Source organism: Hylobates moloch, unplaced genomic scaffold (genome assembly GCF_009828535.3).
Source record: "Hylobates moloch isolate HMO894 unplaced genomic scaffold, HMol_V3 SCAFFOLD_38, whole genome shotgun sequence".
Classification (NCBI taxonomy): Eukaryota; Metazoa; Chordata; class Mammalia; order Primates; family Hylobatidae; genus Hylobates; species Hylobates moloch.
Genome location: NW_026652313.1, coordinates 353,076 through 375,631, shown reverse-complemented (window position 1 = coordinate 375,631; position 22,556 = coordinate 353,076). Strand labels below are relative to the sequence as shown.

Sequence of the window (22,556 nt, the reverse complement as noted above, 5' to 3'; positions counted from 1 at the left end):
GTCTACATTATTTTTATTTTATTTTTTGTTCAAAAAATAGCATTCTCTTGTGCTTTAGGTTGAGCCACTTGATTGCAGTTGTCTATTTATACTTTTCTCTGCAGAACACTGGCTTAGACTCATACCTAGTCCCAGTCTGTTCAGTTCCATACAGAAAAAGAACTCTATGCTTTATAGCAAATACATTAAAAAGTAAATATCAAATTTCATTAGTCAGTTCTTTCCAGACTTTGAGTTGGAGCTATTATAGGGAAATGTCAGAAGAGGACTGAACCATATATAAGTATCAAAGAAGCTAATACTCCAAGTAATGTTTATTGAAGTTGGGATTTTTAAGACATTTCACATAAATGCTAATGAAAAAAACAGGCAAACATAGATAGATATGATTATTTTTACTTTTTTCTAGCTTGATAAACACTGATTTTGACTATTTGAGACTTGGCTTTAAGATCCTGGAATTTAATCACTAGAACTATATGATCTAATACTAAGAACTTCCTTTACAAAAACTAGAGCTAGCTTTGACAATAATGATTAAACTAGGCCATTTCTCTCTCACACACACACAAACACACACCCTCTTTGACTCTGTGAACAATCAAGGTTGGAATGTCAAATTTTAAAATATAAGGATTTGTTATATTATAAAGTATTTGGGGTTGTTCTATTCAGGTCCTATTTTCTACCTGAAAAAGGAAAATGCCATGGCCTATATATCCTCCAAAGTTCCTAATAGAGTCTAATAATCCCTAAATAAATGTTATTGAAATGAATTTATAAATAAATACAAAAAAAAAGAAGTTGGTTGCCTCTTTAGCCCTGGGCTGTAAGACTGAACTTATTATTCAAAGAAAATTCTCTATTTATAGATAAAGTATAATTTGTGCAAATAGAGTATAAACTTCTTAAAGGCAGGTATTCAACATGTGCAAATGGCAGGCATTCGACACGTTTTTTGAGATAATGAATGAATGAATGAACACATTTTTGGGGTTTTTTTTTTTGAGACAGTCTCACTCTGTCGCCCAGGCTGGAGCGCAGTGGCGCGATCTTGGCTCACTGCAACTTCTGCCTCCCAGGTTCAAGTGATTCTGAGAATACATCTTTAAGAACACACTAAACTTTCATCTATGTCCTTAAATCAAACTCAGGTTTTTTTGTTTGTTTGTTTTTTGTAAACAGACAGGGTCTCACTGTGTCCCCCAGGCTGGAGTGCAGTGGTGCAGTCACAGTTCACTGCAGCCTTGACCTCTGAGGCTAGGTGATCCTCCTGCCTTAGCCTCCCAAGTAGTTGAGACTACCAGCTTGCACCACCATGCCCAGCTAATTTTTTTAATTGTTTGTAGAGATGGCTGGGGGGGTCTCACTATGTTGCCAAGCTGGTCTTGAACTCCTGGGCTCAAGTGTTCCTCACACTTCGGTCTCCCAAAGTACTGGAATTATAGGTATGATCCACTGCACCCAGCCAAATCCAAATATTTAACAATTTATCTTGACACAATATAAACATTTAAACAGGATGTAAGCAGAATTTAGAGTCTAAGTCAAGTCAGAATCATTAGCAGAAAAGAGATCCCCAATTAGTTAATATGTACAAGGAAATAATATTTGGTGACAGCCAGCAACTGAGAGTAGTTTCAAAAGGGAATTACTTGTTAATCAGCCTTTGGCATTATTTATTTAAAAAACCATTAAGTGTCTGATATGTGTAGTCTAGAAAAGTGATTTTTAACATTTTTTCTTTCATTATTGTGTCCCTTCCCCCAGGGAGCCTTTTTAGACTTTTTTTTTTCTATTTGTCTCCTCCTGTGAAATTTTAATACTACAGATATACGGACAGGCGCAGTGGCTCACGCCTGTAATCCCAGCACTTTCGGAGGCCAAGGTGGGTGGATCACAAGGTCAGGAGTTCGAGAGCAGCCTGACCAACATAGTGAAACCCCCGTCTGTACTCAAAATTTTAAAATTAGCCGAGTGTGGTGGCGCACACCTGTAATCCCAGCTACTCAAGAGGCTGAGGCAGGAGAATCGCTTGAACCCAGGAGGCAGAGGTTGCAGTGAGCCGAGATCGTGCCACTGCACTCCTGCCTGGGCCACAGAGTAACATTCCATCTCAATAATAATAATAATGATAATAATACAGATATACTATATATGTTCTTGTGTATATCTGTGCATTATACATATATAAAGTAAGGTTTTTTTTCTTAAGAACCAATTCTCACCTTCATTGAGAGTGCATGGTCTTCTAGACTCTAGAACAGTGTTTCTCAAATTAGAGTCCGAAAATGTGTTCCAAAGAGTCCAAGAAAATTTTTTTTAAGAAGGATTCATCACCAAGTTTAAGCAACACCGCTTCAAAACCTAAACATTGTTAGTGCTTATTGTATAAAACTGTCTTAACCTGAGTTAAGTTAACCTCCAGACAAAGCAGTCTGTTGCTCACTTATTAGTATCTGCTCCATGGTACTATATAATGATAGTACTAATAATATCATATTATTAGATACCATCTAATCCAAATCCCTCCTTTCACAGTTAAAGAGACTGACTTGGAAAGGTTGTGTGTGATTCATGCAAGGAACCCCAGCTACACTGGTTTTGGTTTTTTTACTGTTTCATTTATTTTGCTTTTACTACATTACATTGCTGTTCTAAAACAAAAAATTAAGGGCTTGGGACCTTTCCAGTACAACCACAATTATGTGGATCTGGTCTGTGTCAAACTGCTTATTAAATTGTGATACAAAAGAAAATCTTTCTTTACAACTTCTTAGAAGTTGAAATGGAATCACTTATTGAATAAAGATGATCCAATTATAGGTACCAATTGATGTTTTCTTTCATAACTAATTTTAAGGTGGTGGAATATGAGCAATGAAATATTGAGAATTTCTTGAGTGTTTTTTAAACAGAAAACACTATTTTTATTGTCACTTAGAAACTGAGATGCCTTCTAATGTTTGTTAAATACAAATAGGAAAGAAAAACACAACTGAAAATCAATTTTTTCAATTTTATTTTTTAACATTTTTTGTCAGAATTACAGTCATAACCAAAATTTTAAAAAAATGAATAGCTTTAATAGTGCAAAACTAACAGCTAGACCTAGTTCAAGTGATATGACAAATATGAGAGAGACATTATGAAGCAAAATGTTTCCTGAAAGCTAGTACTAAAGTAAATAGTTTGTAATTATCCCTATTGTTGTAATTTAAAAGTAAAGAAAAAACAACTTTAAGAATCAAAATTTACATTTATTTCAGGTCACTTCAGTGGAACTTAATAAGAAAGCTTCCTCCTGATTGCTTCAAGAATTATCATGATCTTCAGAAGTTGTAAGAAAATATTTAATTCCTGGTATTAAAATAAACTAGCATTTTTGGGCATATCTTTTTCTTCCCACTTCTGTGAACACCAAGACTATTCCACTGCTTGTGTCTAATCCCTGTTCAGGGAAGTATTCAGCTGTTAACTGAAGACTTCCAGGTAACACTTATTTTTTCTGAGTAATTTTAGAAACCATTCTAGAAAAACCTCAGACACGTATTTCCAAAGGAACTGGAACATGTATACTGTGAATCCTCCTACCACATTCCCCCAAAATGGAGATTCTTAGAAGCTTTTATCCTCTGCATTATTCTAGCATGGAATACCTCAATGCTCATCTTAGAGAAAAATGTTATGCTCTTTTGCCAGATCCACCATCAAGAAAGTGAAGAATTTTCTTCCATGTGTTTTCAAATTCATTATCTACCTAAAATAGCAAGTCACTGTGGGTTGAAACCTCTGAGCATGTTGTCTTGGAGACTTGATTCCATTTTCACATCTGCCTTGTGAGTGGGTTTTATTTTGGCCTTGAGTAGTATCTGACATGCTAGCTTCCCTTCAGAACTCTCAAAATCCATACTGGCCCACGTGATGTTTGTTACTTAGGTCAACTTTGTGACTAAATTATGTTGTCATATGGTGAATTGTTGGGTTTAGATACTCTGTACCTAAATCACACTAACTAAGAAATATCTCAGGATTCATTGTTTCATTTTTATACCAATATAGATTGGTTCTTATTTTGGTTTTACAATAGGGAAACCTGATAAATTAATATATATCTGCACATTTTTAAAGATAACAGATGGAAATTGAGTGGAATCAGAAGAAAAATTAACCCACTTCTTTAAGTGAAATGTTCTAAAAATCCAGATATTCTGCAGAATATCTATTTCATATTTGAAAACAGAAACTCTAATGAAAATAACTTTTCAAAATTTCATTCTGAACATTTATCAGTCAAAAGAGCAGAACTTTTCACAATTAGGCCTGACAAAACTTCAAGAGTACACTCACTTATTCTATTTTCTGATTTCTGGAGACTAAAGAATTTTTCTGTAGCATCACCTTGTGTCCACTTATTTAAAGGAGCTAGACTACAAATCTAAATATCAAAATTCAGATTTATATAATACAGTGGCTTAGCATTTTTGTACAATAAACATTGAATTAATTTTCTTTTTTGAACTAACCACCATACTAATGTGGATGAATTAATTCCTGAATGACCAATTTGTTCCATGTAACAAAATGATCAAAATAGCCTAATTATTTAAAAATTTCTAATTGGTTATTAAAAGTCTATACCTTTAGACCTCCAGGCAATGCAGCCTATTCCTTAGTAGATGATTATAACACTAGAAATAAACAAACAAATGCATGATAAATGAGAACCACTCATTACCTACTACATGATTGGGCCCACAGCATGTCAGGTTCAGGTGCATAATCATTTTTTTTTTTAAGAGACAGGGTCTCACTCTGTCACTCATGCTGGAGTGCAGTAGTGTGATCGTAGTTCATTGCACCCTCAAACTCCTGGGCTCAAGTGATCCTCCCACCTCAGACTCCCAGGTAGCTAGGACTACAGACATGTGCCACCACAGCTGGCTCCTTTTTTTTTTTTTTTAGAGATAGGATCTCACTATGTTGCCCTGCCTGGCTGGTCTGCTTCAAATGATCCTCCTGCCTTGGCCTCCCAAAGCTCTGGGATTATGGGCATAACCCACTTCACCCAGCCTATAATAAATTTTATAATAACATTTCACAGTCAAAGTTAGGTTTTCTTCCATGTTGGAGAAATAGGGTACTTTTCAGTCAAAATTTCTAATTTAACTGAATGTTCGCTCATATTGGTTTCTTTCTTATTCCTCCTAAAAATTATAACAAATTACATATAAACTTTCAGGACACTCTAAAGAACAATGGTGACCCACACTCAGAACATGAAGGCAGCCTTGAAATCCTTCCTTTGTCATTCCCACAATCTGGGGCAAGTACACGTAGAAATGCAAAACTTTGTGTGGGTGCAATGATGCAATAGCGTATACTCTGGTACCCATTTCCTTTGACCTCCAGTTAAGGTCGTATTTTCAGTATTACTTAACTATGTAAGCCTGCATTCTTGTCTTGACATTCCAATCTAATTTATATTCTTCCAGTCCTGATTATTTTTGCTTATGTTTTTCTCTTTTGCCACTTTTACTCCTTATAAATTTTCCCCAAACAGTCTTTGGAACAAGGTTTGGATGTCAAATTAATGAGATCAAAATTGACTTGGTTGACAGATTTGTGATTAACATAGAATATGGTTTGGGACATTAAAAACATCATAAACTTTTAGGTTGGCTAGCACTGTGTTGAGCACTTAACAAGTTTAAAGAATTATAACAAGACCTGTATTAAAAGTCTGACTTCTAGACTTCTGATTTGTGAGGGCTTTACTATGTGTTAACATTTTATTTCTAGAAAATTCCAACAGTAAGCTTTGGCTGTTATTCATTCATCTTTATAGCTAGAATTTCTAAATACAAACCAGCCTAATTGTACATAAATTTAATAGAAACATGAAGAGACATGATATCCGGCTTCACTAAATTATTTTGTCATGTTTACCTTTTTCAATTTTTAAAATGTTTAATTGTCATCAAATACACATAACATAAAATGTAGCATGTTAACCATTTTTAAGTCTATCTTCAGAGGCATTAAGCACGTTCATATTGCTATGCTACCATCACCATCATCCATCCACAGAATTCTTTTTGTCTTGCAAAAGTGAAACTCTGCTTCATTTTTTTTCTTTTTAATAATCATTTTCACAGGTACCTGCAAAATAATAAGATTACATCCATCTCCATCTATGCTTTCAGAGGACTGAATAGCCTTACTAAACTGTAAGTACCAGTGGGAATTAATTTGCCCATTCCATGGTAGTCTGACAGCCTAGACTATTCTAATCCAGACCAGACTCCCTGTCCATGACAGTACCAAGGAGCCATGCAAGTCATGCTGAAGGAGCAGTAGAGCACCGTGGCTAAGACCATGGGATTGTGAATTAGACAGGTTTCAGTCTGAGCCCTGATTGCCTTACTTACTAGGTGTGTGACCTTGAGCAATTTGTATTCCTTTTTTTTTTTTTTTTTTTTTTTTTTTGAGACAGTCTCTCTCTGTCACCCAGACTGGAGTGCAGTGGTGCAATCTCAGCTCACTGCAGCCTCCGCCTTCCGGGTTCAAGCAATTCTCTACCTCAGCCTCCCGAATAGCTGGGATTACAGGTGCCCGCCACCATGCCTGGGTAATTTATTTTGTATTTTTAGTAGAGACGCGGTTTCACCATCTTGTCCAGTCTGGTCTTGAACTCCTGACCTCATGATCCACCTGCCTCAGCCTCCCGAAGTGCTGGGATTGCAGGTGTAAGCCACCACACCCAGCCAATTTATATTCCTTTCTAAGCATAAGTTGCCTCTACTATAAAACACAAATTATAATAGTTCGTACCTCAGGGATGTTGTAAGAAACAAGAAAATGCGTGGGAAGCATTAGGCACACTGTGCCTGACACATACTAAGAATTCAATATACATTTGCCATGGTGACAGGAGTGATGACTGAATGAACTTAGACAAAGTAAAAGCCTGATGCAGCCAAGCAGGGTGGCTCATGCCTACAATCCCAGCACTTTGGGAGGCTAAGGCACAAAGATCCCTTGAGCCCACGAGTTTGAGGCTGCAGTGAGCTAGGATTGCACTACTGCACTCCAGCATCCAGCATGAGCCATAGACCAAGACCCTGTCTCTGAGAAAAAAAAAAAAAAAGCCTGATGATGATATTTGTGATGAAGAAGAAAAAACCTGAAGACTTCCCTAGTTATTCAATTATTCTTTTTTCACTAATCCCACTTTTACAAATGCATGAAATACTGTAAGGTTAAAGAAATAAAGCTTTTTGTGGTATAATATACATAATTTAAAATTCACCATTTAACTGTTTTTAAGTAAACCATTCAGTGGCATTAAGTACATTCACATTGTTGTGGAACCATCATCACCATCCACCTCCAAAACTTTTTCATCTTCCCCAACTGAAACTCCATATTTGTTGAATAATAATTCCTCATAGCTGTCTCTCCCCATTTCCCCCCTCCCCAGCCCCTGGCAACCATCATTCTACTTTCTGTATTTATTAATTGGCTACCTTAAGTACCTCATATAAGGAGAATCATAAAATATGTAGTCTTTGTGTCTGGTTTATTTCACTTAGCACAGTGTCTTTAATGTTCACATGTTATAGCATGTGTCAGAATTTCCTTTTTTAGGGCTGAATAATAGTCCATTGTATTTATATACCACATTTTGTTTAACTGTTTATCTGTCAGTGGACATTTGGGTTGTTTCCACCTTTTGGCTGTTGTGAATAATGTTGCCATCAACACAGGAATACAAATATCTGTTTGGGTCCCCACTTTCACTTTCACTTTCACTTCTTCTGGGTATATACCCAGAAGTGGAATTGCTAAGTCAGATGGTAATTCTTTGATTTTTGAAGGACTGCCATTTGATTTGATTTTGATTTTTTAAGGGACTGCCATACTGTTTCCCACAGCAGCTGTACCATTTTACTTTCCAACTAGTGATGCACAAAAGTTCCGATTTCTCCACATCCTCACCAACATTTATGTTCTCATTTCATTTGTTTGTTTTGACAATAACTATCCTAATGGGTGTGAAGTGGTATCTCATTGTGCTTCTTTTTAAAAAAAACAGGCTTTCTCAATGTTCCATTTTATTCAGTTTTGCCATGCAGCATTCTAGAAGTAACTGGAAAGAAGTATAACCACATGAGTACATAACTCCCTGTATTTCCATTTATGTCCCCTTGTTTTCCACGTATCCTGTTCTCTATCCTAACGCAAGAAACCCATTCCAGTCAGATTTTTAGCTTGTGGTATCAGAGTTTGGGATTGAGTCAAGAACACCTAGTAATTTACTAGCAAAATGGAAGAAGACTGCAGAAGACTCGAAGCCTTAACAGTAACCACTTTAGCCATATCCTCTCCCCTTCTACCCCATCCCTGCTCTTTTATGTCTTAGCAAAGTACCCAGCGTCAATATTGGACTCACTCTTGTCAGGCTCCTGACTGTCTTCTTTCCATATATCTTTGCAAAATTTACTAAACACCATCTGTTTGGTTTAATGTTCAGTGGATGTGGAGGAAGCTCTTGAAAAGCAGTACAGAACTGGAGAGTAAACTTAAAAGTGTTCTCCATCTCTTTTCATAGCTTTTCTATAGTGCCGGAATATTGTTGAGTGTTAAAGATGCCACATATTTCTAGTTAAATAATCGTTAGTCCTAGCACTTTGGGAGGCTGAGGTGAAAGGATCACGAGGTCAGGAGATGGAGACCATCCTGGCTAACACAGTGAAACCCCGTCTCTACTAAAAATACAAAAAATTAGCCGGGCATGGTGGCACACGCCTGTAGTCCCAGCTAGTCGGGAGGCTGAGGCAAGAGAATCGCTTGAACCTGGGGGGCGGAGGTTGCAGTGAGCCAAGATCGTGCCACTGCACTCCAGCCTTGGCATCAGAGGCTCCATCTCAAAAAATGATAATAATAATCATTAGATACCTGATGATTTATGGATCTAAATAATGATTAGATCCATAAGTATTCATTAACCCTCATAGAGTGCACGTATTTTAGGTAGACACCATGAGGGCATAGAAAGATAACTGAGGCTTGCTCCCTTTAAGTAGTTATATCTTAATGTTTCAGATAGAGCACTGAGCTATCACTGGGGAGGGGCAGGACTCCTGTTCTCTAGAAGTTTATGATCTAAGATGGGAAAACAATGCCAACATATATACAACATTAGAGAACCATTTTTTAAAAGTACTTAAGTTCCAAACTTGTGTTGCCGAAACCAAAATTGCTATTATGGTTCACTGAAAGGAGTGATTATCTCAGGTCCAGAGCAGTAAAGGATGGCTCTGAAAAATGAAGAGGACTGGGCAAAACAGGTGAGCATAGGGAGCAATAGTGGATCAAATGTCTTTTACCTGGAGGGTTTTTGTATAAGAGAACCCCCTGAGGTTGTAAGTCATTTCTTACCCTTTACTGTGCCCACCTGGGCTCCAGGTTTGCAAAGGTGGGAAGGAAGAGGCTCTATCACGGGATGCCATTGCTCACTAGCCCTGAGCAAAAGTCAAACCCAGCAAGGGAGAACAGATTCCTGGCAGGTGAAATTCTACAGGATGTTTACTCAGGATATGAAAGACTGAAGAAGAGAGAGAAATCAGTGTGAATCGTGTATTAGTGGAAGTCAAACTTGAACTCTTACTTGCATGTGAATCATAAGCAGAAAGAAAAAGGAAAGAGGGAAGAAACTGGAGTAAGAGGTGTGAGCAGAGACACTGCTATAAAACATAATGTATACTGAATGTTTATGGCATGCATTGCCTCTATTAAACCATAGGAAGTAGATCCTGATATTATCCCCATTTTAGAGTTGGGGAAGCTGAGGCTTACAGGAATTCATTGCTTGCTCAAGGTCACTATTAATAAGTACAGGAGTCAGGAATCAAACTATTCGATAGCAGATTTAGTGCAGTGAATTGCTACACTAGAGAGATTGAGACATGAGTGAACATGGCAAGAAGAGGAGATCAACACAATAGAACAGAGAGTTATTTCACTTTGCAGAGGAGTGGGATGTAAAGATGGGTAAGGCAGAGTCAAACTCTTTAGCAAGGGATGCAATACCCTTTTATCCGTAACAGGCCCCTGCCTGCCTCCTGGGTTTGTCTCCTGTCTCTCCTCATAGCCCCTTCATGGTGAGGCCCCATTGAATTACCTGGTGATTTCTTAACTTGTCAGACTCTCTTACCTCTTGCTTTTGCATAAGCTATTTCCTCTGCCTAGAATAGCTCCTGCCCATTCTTTGCTTTGTGAATTGCATGTCTTCATCCAAGACTCTTCTCAATTGTGCTTCTGTTTAGTAAAGCCTTCTCCTGTCTCCTCATTCCTCCACACTCTGCAGTCCCTACTCCTAGCAAAGCTGGGTGCTTTCTCCTCTGCAATGGCAGAGCAACCATGCATTATACACTTCCCTCTGTTTCCCTGACATTACAAAGTAATCTGTTCACATGCTGTGGTCTCTTCAGACTCAAAGCCCCTTAAAGAAAGGGATGGCATGCTTAGCACAGTGCCATGGCGTAAGTATTCAAAATAGGTTAATGAATACATGAATAGGTGAATGAATAGATTGATTAATTAATTACGGGGAAATTTAAAACTAGGTATGTTAAGGTAAGTGATAGCAATTCTTAGAGATTCAAAGGCAGGGAAGTGTCATGATGAGAATGCTATATGAAAAAATTTAAGATAGATGATTATTGTTTTTACTTTTCTTATTGTAAGACATCAAAAAGCTACAAATTTATTGTAGTCATTTCTCCTTTTCCAGGTATCTTAGTCATAACAGAATAACCTTCCTGAAGCCGGGTGTTTTTGAAGATCTTCACAGACTAGAATGGCTGTATGTTTAATTTATGTGGCATTTTATAGCACTAGTTTTTAGATTCTAGAGATATATAAATGAATTAATTTTTTTCTTCTGGCTGGCAGGATCATTGAAGATAATCACCTCAGTCGAATTTCCCCACCAACATTTTATGGACTAAATTCTCTTATTCTCTTGTAAGTACTAAACTAAAGCAAATATTTCAATCAAAGGCAAAGACATGAATAAAAATTAATGCTTAAATTTAATACCATTAAATCTGGATTTGTTAAAACCCCAAAGAGGCCTTTTCAATGAAAAACCTTTTCTTAATTATATTCTATAAGGCTGTTTATAGTTCCAACAATTTTAAAAGATTTTCTGTCTTCTAGAATATGAGCCCGTAAAAACTGAATACATTCTCACTCATATTTTATCACAATATTCTTTTGTTTTTTTTTTTTGACATGGAGTCTCACTCTATCGCCCAGGCTGGAGTGCAGTGGCATGACCTTGGCTCACCACAACCCCTGCCTCCTGGGTTCAAGCCATTCTCCTGGCTCAGCCTCCTGAGTAGCTGGGATTACAGGTGTGTGCCATCATGCCCAGCTAATTTTTGTATTTTGAGTAGAGATGGGGTTTCACCATGTTGGCCAGGCTGGTCTTGAACTCCTGACCTCATGATCCTCCCACCTTGGCCTCCCAAAGTGCTGGGATTACAGGCGTGAGCCACCGCGCCCAGCGTTTATCACAATATTCTTTTTTTTTTTCTTGAGACGGAGTCTCGCTCTGTCGCCCAGGCTGGAGTGCAGTGGCGCAATCTCGGCTCACTGCAAGCTCCGCCTCCCGGGTTCACGCCATTCTCCTGCCTCAGCCTCTCCGAGTAGCTGGGACTACAGGCGCCCGCCACCACGCCCGGCTAATTTTTTGTATTTTTAGTAGAGACGGGGTTTCACCGTGGTCTCGATCTCCTGACCTCGTGATCCGCCCGCCTCGGCCTCCCAGAGTGCTGGGATTACAAGCGTGAGCCACCGCGCCCGGCCTATCACAATATTCTTAAGCACATCATTACTGTCTTTACAGGCAGACCTCAATGATATTGTGGGTGTGGTTCCAGACCACTGTAATAAGGCAAATGTCACAATAAAGCAAGTCACACAAATTTTTTTGGTTTCCCAGTGCACATAATAAAGTTATGTTTACGCTATAGTGTAGTCAACTAAGTGTGCAATAACATTATGTTTAAAAATGTGCATACCTTAATTTTAAAATTCTTTATTGCTAAAAAGTGCTAACAATCATCTGAGTTTTCAGCGAGTCGTAATCTTTTTGCTGGTGAAGGGTCTCATGTCAATGTTGACAGCTGCTGACTAACCACAGTAGTGGTTGCTGAAGGCTGGGGTGGCTGTGGCAATTTCTTAAAATAAGATAACAATGAAGTTTGCTACACTGATTGACTCTTAATTTCATGAAAGATTTCTCTATGGCATGCAATGCTATTTGCTAGCACTTTACCCACAAGAGAACTTCTTTCAAAATTGAAGTCAATACTCTCAAATCCTGCCATTGCTTTATCAAATAAGTTTATGTAATATTCTAAATACTTTCTTGTCATTTCAACAGTGTTTATAGCATCTTTACCAGGAGTAGATTCCATCTCAAGAAGCCACTGTCTTTGTTCATCCATAAGGAGCAACTCCTCATCCGTTCAAGTTTTATCATGAGATTGCAGCAATTCAGTCACATCTTCAGGCTCCACTTCTAATTCTAGTTCTCTTGCTATTTCCACCACATCTACAGTTACTTCTTCCACTGAAGTCTTCCCTTCGAAGTCACCCATGAGGGTTGGAGTCAACTTCTTCCAAACTCCTGTTAATGTGAATATTTTGACCTTGCTTTCATGAATCACAAATGTTCTTAATGGCATCTAGAATGGTGAATGCTTTCTAGGAGGTTTTTAATGGACTTTGCCCAAATCCATCAGAGGAATCACTATCTATGGCATCAATAGCCTTACAAAATGTACATCTTAAATAATAAGACTTGAAAGTTAAAATTAGTTTTTGATCCATGGGCTATAGAATGGATGTCGTGTTAGCAGGCATGAAAACAACATGAATCTCCTTGTAGATCTCCATTGGAGCTCTTGGGTGACCAGATGCCTTGTCAATGAGCAGTGTATCTTGAAAGGAAATCTTTTTTTTCTGAGCAGTAGGCCCCAAGAGTGGGCTTAAAATATTTAGTAAACCATGCTGTAAACAGATGTGCTGTCATCCAGGCTTTGTTGTTCCATTGATGGAGCACAGGCAGAGTAGATTAAGCATAATTCTTGAGGGCCCTAGGATTTTTGGAACAGTGAATGAGCATCGACTTCCACTTGAAGTCACCAGCTGCATTCGCCTCCAACAAGACAGTCAGCTTGTCCTTTGAAGCTTTGAAGCCAGGCATTGACTTCTCCTCTCTAGCTATGAAAGTCTTGTATGGAATCTTTTTTCAATAGAAGGTTGTTTCATCTACATTGAAAATCTGTTGTTTAGTGGAACCACCTTCATGAATGATCTTAGCTAGATCTTCTGGATAACTTGCCGCAGCTTCTCCATTAGTACTTCCTGCTTCACTTTGTAATTTTCTGTTATAGAGACAGCTTCTTTCCTTTCCTCATGAATCAACATCTGCTAGCTTTAAACATTTTTTCTGCAGCTCCTTCACCTCTCTCAGCCTTCATAGAATGAAGTAGAGTTAGGCCTTGCTCTGGATTAGGCTTTGGCTTAAAGGAATGTTGTGGCTGGTGTAATCTTCTATCTAGACCACTAAAACTTTTTCCATCAGCAATAAGGCTGTCTTACTTTCCTATCATTTGTATGTTCATTGGAGTAGCACTTCTAATTTCCTTCAAGAATTGTCCTTTGCATTCACAATTTGGCTAACTGGTGCATGAGGCCTGGTTTTTTGACTTATCTCAGCTTGCAAAATGCCTTCCTTACTATGTTTAATCATTTCTAGTTTTTGATTTAAGGTGAGGAGGTATGCAAGCAGTATATCTTGAAAGGAAACCTTTTTTTTCTGAGCAGTAGGTCTCAAGAGTGGGTTTAAAATATTTAGTTAACCATGCTGTAAACAGATGTGCTATCATTCAGACTTTGTTGTTCCATTGTAGAGCACAGGCAGAGTAGATTTAGCATAATTCTTGAGGGCCCATAATTCTTGTGGGACTCTTCCTTTCATTTGAACACTTAGAAGCCATTGTAAGGTCATTAATTGGCTTAATTTCAATATTGTTGTGTTTCAGGGAATAAAAAGGCCTGAGGAGAGAGATATGGAGGAATGGCTGGTTGGTGGAGTAGTCAGAACACACACAACATTTATCGATTAAGATTGCTGTCTTGGCTGGGTGGGGTGGCTCACGCCTGTAATCCTAGCACTTTGGGAGGCTGAGGCGGGCAGATCATCTGAGGTCAGGAGTTCGGGACCAGCCTGACCAACATGGTGAAACTCTATCTCTACTAAAAATAGAAAATTAGCTGGGTGTGGTGGCACATGCCTGTATCCCCAGGTACTCGGGAGGCTGAGGCAGGAGAATCGCTTGAACCTGGGAGGTGGAGGTTGCAGTGAGCTGAGATTGCACCATTGCACTCCAGCCTGGGCAACAAGAGTGAAACTTTGTCTCAAAAATAAAAAAGATTGCTGTCTTCTATGGGCATGGTTTGTGACACCACAAAACTATTGCGATAGTAACATCAAAGATCACTGATCACAGGTCACCACAAACAATACAGTAATAAAAAGTTTGATGGCTGGGCAGGGTGGCTCACGTCTGTAATCTCATGCTTTGGGAGACTGAGGAGAGAGGATAGCTTGCAGCCAGGAGTTTGAGACCAGCCTGGGCAATATAGCAAGACCCCATCTCTACCAGAAAAAAATTTGTTTTTAGTTAGCAGAGCATGGTGACACATGCCTGTAGTCCCAGCTACTCAGGGGGCTGAGACAGGAGAATCACCTGAGCCCAGGAGTTTGAGGCTGCAGCACACCATGGTCACACCACTGCACTTCAGCCTGGACAACAAGGCAAGACCCTGACTCAAAAAAAGGAAAAAGTTTGAAATACTCTGAGAATTACCAAAATGTGACACAGACACACTAAGTGGGCACACACTGTTGGAGAAATGGCATTCATAGACTTGCTCAATGCAAGGTTGCCATAAACCTTCAATTTTAAAAAATGCAGTATCTGCAAAGTACAATAAAGCAAAACACAATAAAACAAGGTGGGCTGGGTGCAGTGGCTCACACCTGTAATCACAGCACTTTGGGAGGCCGAGGTGGGCAGATCACCTGAGGTCAGGAGTTCAAGACTAGCCTGGCCAACATGGTGAAACCCTGTCTCCACTAAAAATATAAAAAGAAAAAAATAGCCAGGCATGGTGGCGGGCATCTGTAATCCCAGCTACTCAGGAGGCTGAGGCAAGAGAATTGCTTGAACCTGGGAAGCAGAGGTTGCAGTGAGCCAAGATGGCCCCACTGCACTCCAGCCTGGGCCACAGAGCAAGACTCTGTCTCAAATGAAATAAATAATAGATAAATAAATAAATAAATATAAAACAAGGTGTGCCTACGTTAATCTTGGTAAAGAAAAAAATTCCTTTAAATCATCTCCTTTCCACCATTTGTTGTTGAAGGGTTTAGGGTTTTTTTTTTTTTTCAGTTACTAACATTACTGCTTTCCTCCATATAATAACTTATATTTGTTAAAATTTTATTACTATCAAGTATTTAAATATAATTAGATTATAATTAAATATAATTAGATTATAATTAAATTATAATTTAAATAAAATTAGAGGGAAGGCTGGGCATGGTGGCTCACGCCTGTAATCCCAACACTTTGGGAGTCCGAGGTGGGTGGATCATTTGAGGTCGAGAGTTTGAGACCAACCTGGCTAACATGGTGAAACCCCGCCTCTACTAAAAATACAAAAATTAGCCGGGTATGGTGGCGCATGCCTGTAACCCCAGCTGCTCGGAAGGCTGAAGCAGGAGAATCACTTGAACCTGGGAGGCAGAGGTTTCCATGAGCCAAGATCATGCCACACCACTCCAGCCTGGGCGACAGCCAGACTCCATCTCAAAAAAAAAAAAATTAGAAGGAAAAAACAACTAATTTAGTGGATTTGTGTGGTTTCATAAGAATAATAATAATACCATGTTTGACCCAAGATGAGAAGAGAACCAGAAATATGTGACTTGTTTGTCTTTTCCTTTTTCAGAGTCCTGATGAATAACGTCCTCACCCGTTTACCTGATAAACCTCTCTGTCAACACATGCCAAGACTACATTGGCTGTAAGCGATTGTATCTTTTTTTAAAGAACTCAACTAAATTTTCTGTTTTTACCTAATTCATTCCAGATACAAGATTGTTTTAGTTTTTCTTAAAAATGATAAGGGTTTTAGTATCATATCACATTTCCTCAAACTGCTTTAACATGATTTTTACGTTAAACATCTACTTTATCTAAACTAACATCTCTAAACTCTCAGCAAAATAAAACATCTCAAAAAAAAAAAAAAAAAATATATATATATATGTACCGGAGCCAGGAAGAAGAAACACAGAAGGAATGTCACCGCATCTATATAACATCTCCCCCTTTCCCTGCTAATATACTCACCTACTAATTTGGCACAGAAAGACTAAGTCGTTTTAATTTCCCTCTAGAATTCTGAATAATAAGAATATGATATTTAGCATTTATTTTTCAAAAACTAATCATGATAAAATATGTTCCATGGAATATTTTACACAGTAGCTTTGCTTGTAGTAATAAGTATCACTCCACCATTCAGAACTCAACCATCCAGTAAATTTGCCTATTTAGAACACAAGTAAAAAATAAAAGAAATAAATAACCAAAATAACTATTAACAAGTTCAATCAACAAACTGCCATATGCTGTATCATATGAAAACTCCCTCTGTCTCTTATTTTATAAGAAATTCTCACAAGTTGGTTGTTTGATTTCTAAGCTCATAGCAGATTACAAATGTCAAATTAAAAGGAAGAGGAAAAGTTAGAGTCAAAAGCATTGATTGTAGTCAAAAGTAACAACTATCAACTTGATAAAAAAGCATAAGTGAGAAATGCTATAAAAAGCAATGACAGTAATTCAAACTGTACTAATTTGCAACCTCTCAGAAAAAAACAAACATCCTGAAAAGTTACTAAGTCCAGTAGCCATTTTGGTATGACAGTACAATACTGTACTATACATTGAAAACAAGCTAAAGCCATAAAGGAAAGGGCAAATTAAGTTCAATATCCTTCATTAAAATTGAATTTTGGTTCAAATGAATGCATTAGCATCTATTACAGCCTCAGTAATCCCAACTTAGTAATTAAGCACAATTGAACAATACTTACATAATTAGCAATTAAAATGTGTGCATTTAGACCAGAAGCAACTGTGTGCAGTATTATGACCAAGCAATAATAAACCTTGCCTTTGTTTATAAAAAGGCAAGAAGATATACAATATACTTCAGATAAACATCAAAATGATTAAGATGTATTACTAAAAAAAATTAAAATTAAAAATTTTGTTACTAAAGTTTTCATAGGTAAATTCTAGCTATCCAAAACAACTTATTCCATATGAATTCCTGATAGTGAATATTATCCTGATTTTAATTCTGGTAATAATAATACTTTGCTTTATAATTATTCACTTTTTTATAACTAATCATACTATTCTTACCTTGCATGAACTTTCATTTAGCACGGTATGAACTAGAAAATCTGACAGATTTGTTGGCCAAACATCATTTTAACTCTGATTTAGGGGAAAAATACATACAAAATAAAGAGACAGATGACAGCCCAGGAAATTATGCTTCTAAGGTATTTGCAAGACAATAAACTGAAACCTATATTAGTTCTTGCAAAGCAATGAGAAACTGTAAATGCCACAATAAAAGTTGTAAAGTTCAAAAAGAAAGAAATAGAAGTAATAAGCAAGCATAAGGACAGATATGGCAATAGCCAAAGGTGAACTAAAAGTCAAGAAATAAAGTAAACTTTTCTTTTGAGATGAAATTAAGCAAGTTTATTTATTAGCCAAAGAAGTCAATATGAAAAGCTTGAAAATATAGAAGACGATGGGAATACACAATAGTGCAAAGTAGTAGGAGACATGGAAAAGAATGGAAAAATAAAATGTGATCACACACACATACGCATACACACAGCAGTGAAAATGAATGAACTATCAGTACTTCAACATGACTCAATTTCAAGAACATATGAATTACTCAAGAAAAAGTCACAGAAGACTACATATATTACAATTCCATTCCTATAATACTGATTAAGATATAGAAAGCCACAAGACAGCAGTACTTCCCCTCTACCAATAAGAAAGAGCTTTATAATCTACAAAGTCATAATTTTGTGGAGCCCATAAGTAGGCTACAGTCATAAGGTAGCCAAATAAATGGAATTCTAAGAAGCAACAAGGAGATGTGGGACATAACATACTATTTCACCTTTGACAGAGCACAGGATGAAGAGTTGGCTGGCATGAAAGCAGGTACAAAGAAAACTGCTAAAACTTTAATAAACTTGTAAGCTTAAGTGTGGGCTACTACAGCACTTTAGAAGAACTGGGAACCCCATATGCAAGGGGATTTAGCTATCTTTAACAGGCTCTATTTCACTAATCTCCACCAACCACAAGAAAAACTAGGAGTAGGTAAGGAAACCAGGCAGAGCCCTCATTGGTAGCACAACACAAAACTCCACCTTCTTCTCTAAACTCACCCCTCTCAGGGAACAAAAGCATCAAGCCTTTGGGAGTGGGACAGAAAATCTTCCTCACCCAGGGACCGGGCAAAGATCCATTACTTCCATAGGAGGAATAGAAACTAGAGCATTCTGCCCCAGGGTACCAACAAAAAAAAAAACACTCCAGCCAGGATCTTGCACTGGTCAAAGCAGTGGGTAGTGCCCATTTGTATCATGGCAGAAAATGCTCTTATGAGAGTTTGGCTTCTGGGGAAGGGGAAACAGCAAAGCTGAGACAGCCCCATTCCCAAAAGGGTAAGGAAAAAGAAGTACATTGTCAAATTATAAAGCAATCAACAGAACCAGAACCAGCAATAACTCAGATTTTACAACTTCCAAACAGAGACATTAAAATGCTTATGATTAGTAAGTTAAGTAATATAATGGAAAGATGGATAATATGCACGAACATAAAGAAAATGTCAGCAAAAAGATAGAAACTACAAAAGAGAAACAAAAAGTTATTTTAATAGCCTTAGCAGCAGAATGAACACAGCCAAGGAAAGAATCAACAACCTTGAAGATAGATCATAGAAAGCTTTCAAATTGAAACGAAAAGAAAAAGGAGACAAAAATAAAGGCAAAACAGAGAATCCAAAAGCTGCAGGATAATATAATTGTCTAACAAATGTGTAAATGGAGTCACAGAAGAAGAATAGAGGAAGAACAGGACAGAAGACATAGCTGGAGAAATAATAGCCAAGAATTTTGTTACATTAATATAATGCAACAAAGCAGAAATCTAAGAACCTCGGAAAAATCCATGCAGAAATCGACAAAAACTAGATAAATTATAGTCAAATGCTGAAAACCAAAGATAAAGAAAAGTATCTTAAGGCAATCAGAGAAAATAGAAACATTATACACTGTAAAACAAAGACAAGAAATGCAACTTTTTTTTAAAAGCCACAAGGGCTATGGTAATATTGGGGGAAAAGATTTCAGAGTAAGGACTATCACCAGGGATAAAAAGGGATATCATATAATAATAAAAAGATCAATTAAGCAAAAATATCTGATAATCCTAAATGAGTAAACGGTTTCAAAATACATAAAGTGAAAACAATAGAACTGTAAAGAGAAATAGCTAAAAGTCAAAACATGTCATTTAAAGCTGATGAATCTTTGGCCAGGCATGGTGGCTCACACCTATAATCCCAACACTTTGGGAGGCCAAGGCAGGAGGATCCCTTGAGCTCAGGAGTTTGAGACCAGCCTGGGCAACATAGTGAGACCCTGTCTCTATTAAAAATTTTTTTTTAAAAATTAGCTGAGTGTTTAGCTGGGCATGGTGGCGGGCACCTGTAATCCCAGCTACTCAGAAGGCCGAGGCAGGAGAATCACTTGAACCCTGGAGGTGGAGGTTGCAGTGAGCTGAGATCACGCCATTGCACTCCAGCCTGGGCAACAATGAGACTCTGTCTCAAAAAAAATAAAAAATAAAAATTAGCTGAGCATGGTAGCGTGTACCTGTAGACAGTCTCAGCTACTCAGGAGGCTGAAGTGGGAGGATAGCATGAGCCTGCGAGATCAAGGCTTAAATGAGCTACGATTGTGCCAGTGCACTCCAGCCTGGGCAACAGAGGGAGACCTGTCTCTGGAAAAAAACAACAACAACAACTGACAAATCCATAGATTAGATAGACAGTGGTATTCCCAAGGTGAACACTAATAAAAAGCACATAATTAACCAATATTATATGGTAAAGAGAGGCAGAGGAGCAGAGAGGAAGACAATGTACACAAATTTTATCATAGTATCATCAAAAGAAAGAAGGTATAGTGCATTGGGTAAAGTTATAAAGATTGCCAATAGAATATACAAACCTTTCTAAATATCGTAAGAAATAAATTTTTTAAAACACCATTAGGTTAAGATAAATATTACACACACACAAAAAAAAACCTGAGGTGAAAGTTTTTTAAACCTATGGAGTTATGTAATAATATTTTTAAAAAACAGACTAAGGCCAACTATATTAATCATATCAATAAATATAAGTAGGCTAAACTCACCTATTAAAAGAAAAAAGACTGGGAAAGAAGACCTGGAAAGATATTTCTCAAAAAATACTTACAAATGGCCAAGAGGCATATGCAAAAATGTTCAACATTACTAGTCATCAGAGAAATGCAAATCAAAACCACAATGAGGTATCACCTCACGCCTGTTAGAATCTCTATTATCAAAAAGAAGAGATGACGAGTGTTGACAAGGTTGTGGCTAGAAAGGAATTCTTGTGCACTGTGGATGAGAATGTAAATTAGTACAGCTGTTATGGAAAACATACGGAGCTTCCTCTAAAAATTAAAAATAGGACCAGGTGCGGTGGCTTACGCCTGTAATCCCAGCACTGTGGGTGGCAGAGGTGGGCGGATCACTTGAGGTCAGGAGTTTGAGGCCAGCCTGGTCAACATGATGAAACCCCATCTCTACTAAAAATACAAAAATTACCCGGGCATGGTGGCGGGCACCTGTAATCCCAGCTACACAAGAGGCTGAGGCAGGAGAGTCACTTGAACCCGGGAGGCGGAAGTTGCAGTGAGCCAAGATCACACCCCTGCACTCCAGCCTGGGCGACAGAGCAAGACGCCGTCTCAAAAAAAAAAAAAAAAAAAAATTAAAAATAGAACTACCATATGATCCAGCAGCCCCACTTCTGGGTATATATCCAAAGGAAATTCCATTAGTATGTCAAAGAGATATCTTCACTCCCATGTTCATTGCAGCATTAGTCACAATAACCAAGATATTAATCAACCTTAGTGTCCAACGACAGTTGAATGGATAAAGAAAACGTGGTAGATATATACAATGGAATACTAGTCAGCCTTAAAACAGAGATCCTGCCATTTTGACAATATGTGTGAACTTAGAGGACATTATGCTGAGTGAAATAGCCAGAGACAGAAAGAAAAATACTGCATAATCTCATTTATATGTGGAATTTCTTTTTAAGTTGAACACATAGAAACAGAGAGTAGAATCGTGGCTATGGGTCATGGCAGGGGGAATGAGGAGATGTAGGTTCAAGGGTACCAAATTACAGTTATGAGATGAATAAGCATGCAGATCTAATGTATGGCATGAGGACTATAGTTTAATAATACTGTATTGTATAGTGGAAATTTGCTAAGAGGGTAGAGTTTAGGCACTCTTACCATAAAAGAAATTAACTATGTAAGGTGATGGGCATGTTAATTTGCTTGATTGTAGTAATCATTTTACTATGTACTATATATCAAAACAGGCTATATACCTTAAGTATATACAGTTTTTAAAAGTATGTCATGTAATTGCAAACAAAAGAAAGCAGGCATCATATATTTTATCTAAGTAGGTGGAATTCTGGCCAATATGCATTAAACAACACAATGGCATTTTAATGCTATAACTGCAATTTCCAATAAAAGATATCACATTATATATACACACCAAAGAAATTAATATAGCAACCAAAACAAAAGAAAATGTAGACATACATAAGCAGTAAGAGATAATCCACCACTGGGTCAGGCGCGGTGGTGCATGCCTGTAATCCCAGTACTTTGGGAGGCCCAGGCGGGTGGATCACCTGGGGTCAGGAGTTTGAGACTAGCCTAACATGGTGAAACCCTGTCTCTACTAAATACAAAAAAAAAAAAATTAGCCAAGCGTGGTGCCTGTAATGCCAGCGACTCGGGAGGCTGAGGCAGGAGAATCTCTTGAATCCGGGAGGCAGAAGTTGCAGTGAGCCGAGATTGTGCCATTGCACTCCAGTCTGGGCAACAAGAGTGAAACTCCATCTCAAAAAAAAAAAAAAAACAAAAAGATAATCTACTTCTCACTCCATAAAAGATCAAGTAGAACCAAAATAATAATAAACTTCAGGAAAATCTCCTTAAA

The 22,556-nt window shown here is 37.8% G+C and overlaps 1 protein-coding gene across 1 annotated transcript in view; it reads left to right on the top strand.

Annotated features, from left to right (window-relative positions):
* The window catches only part of LOC116463480 (relaxin receptor 1-like), a 77,874-nt gene that overhangs the window by 26,596 nt on the left and 28,722 nt on the right, over window positions 1-22,556 (top strand). The window contains exons 5-9 of the mRNA XM_058434657.1: window positions 3,270-3,341; window positions 6,159-6,230; window positions 10,799-10,870; window positions 10,960-11,031; window positions 16,099-16,173. Coding sequence (XP_058290640.1) covers window positions 3,270-3,341; window positions 6,159-6,230; window positions 10,799-10,870; window positions 10,960-11,031; window positions 16,099-16,173 — 363 coding nt within the window. The remainder of the gene's footprint in view (window positions 1-3,269; window positions 3,342-6,158; window positions 6,231-10,798; window positions 10,871-10,959; window positions 11,032-16,098; window positions 16,174-22,556) is intronic.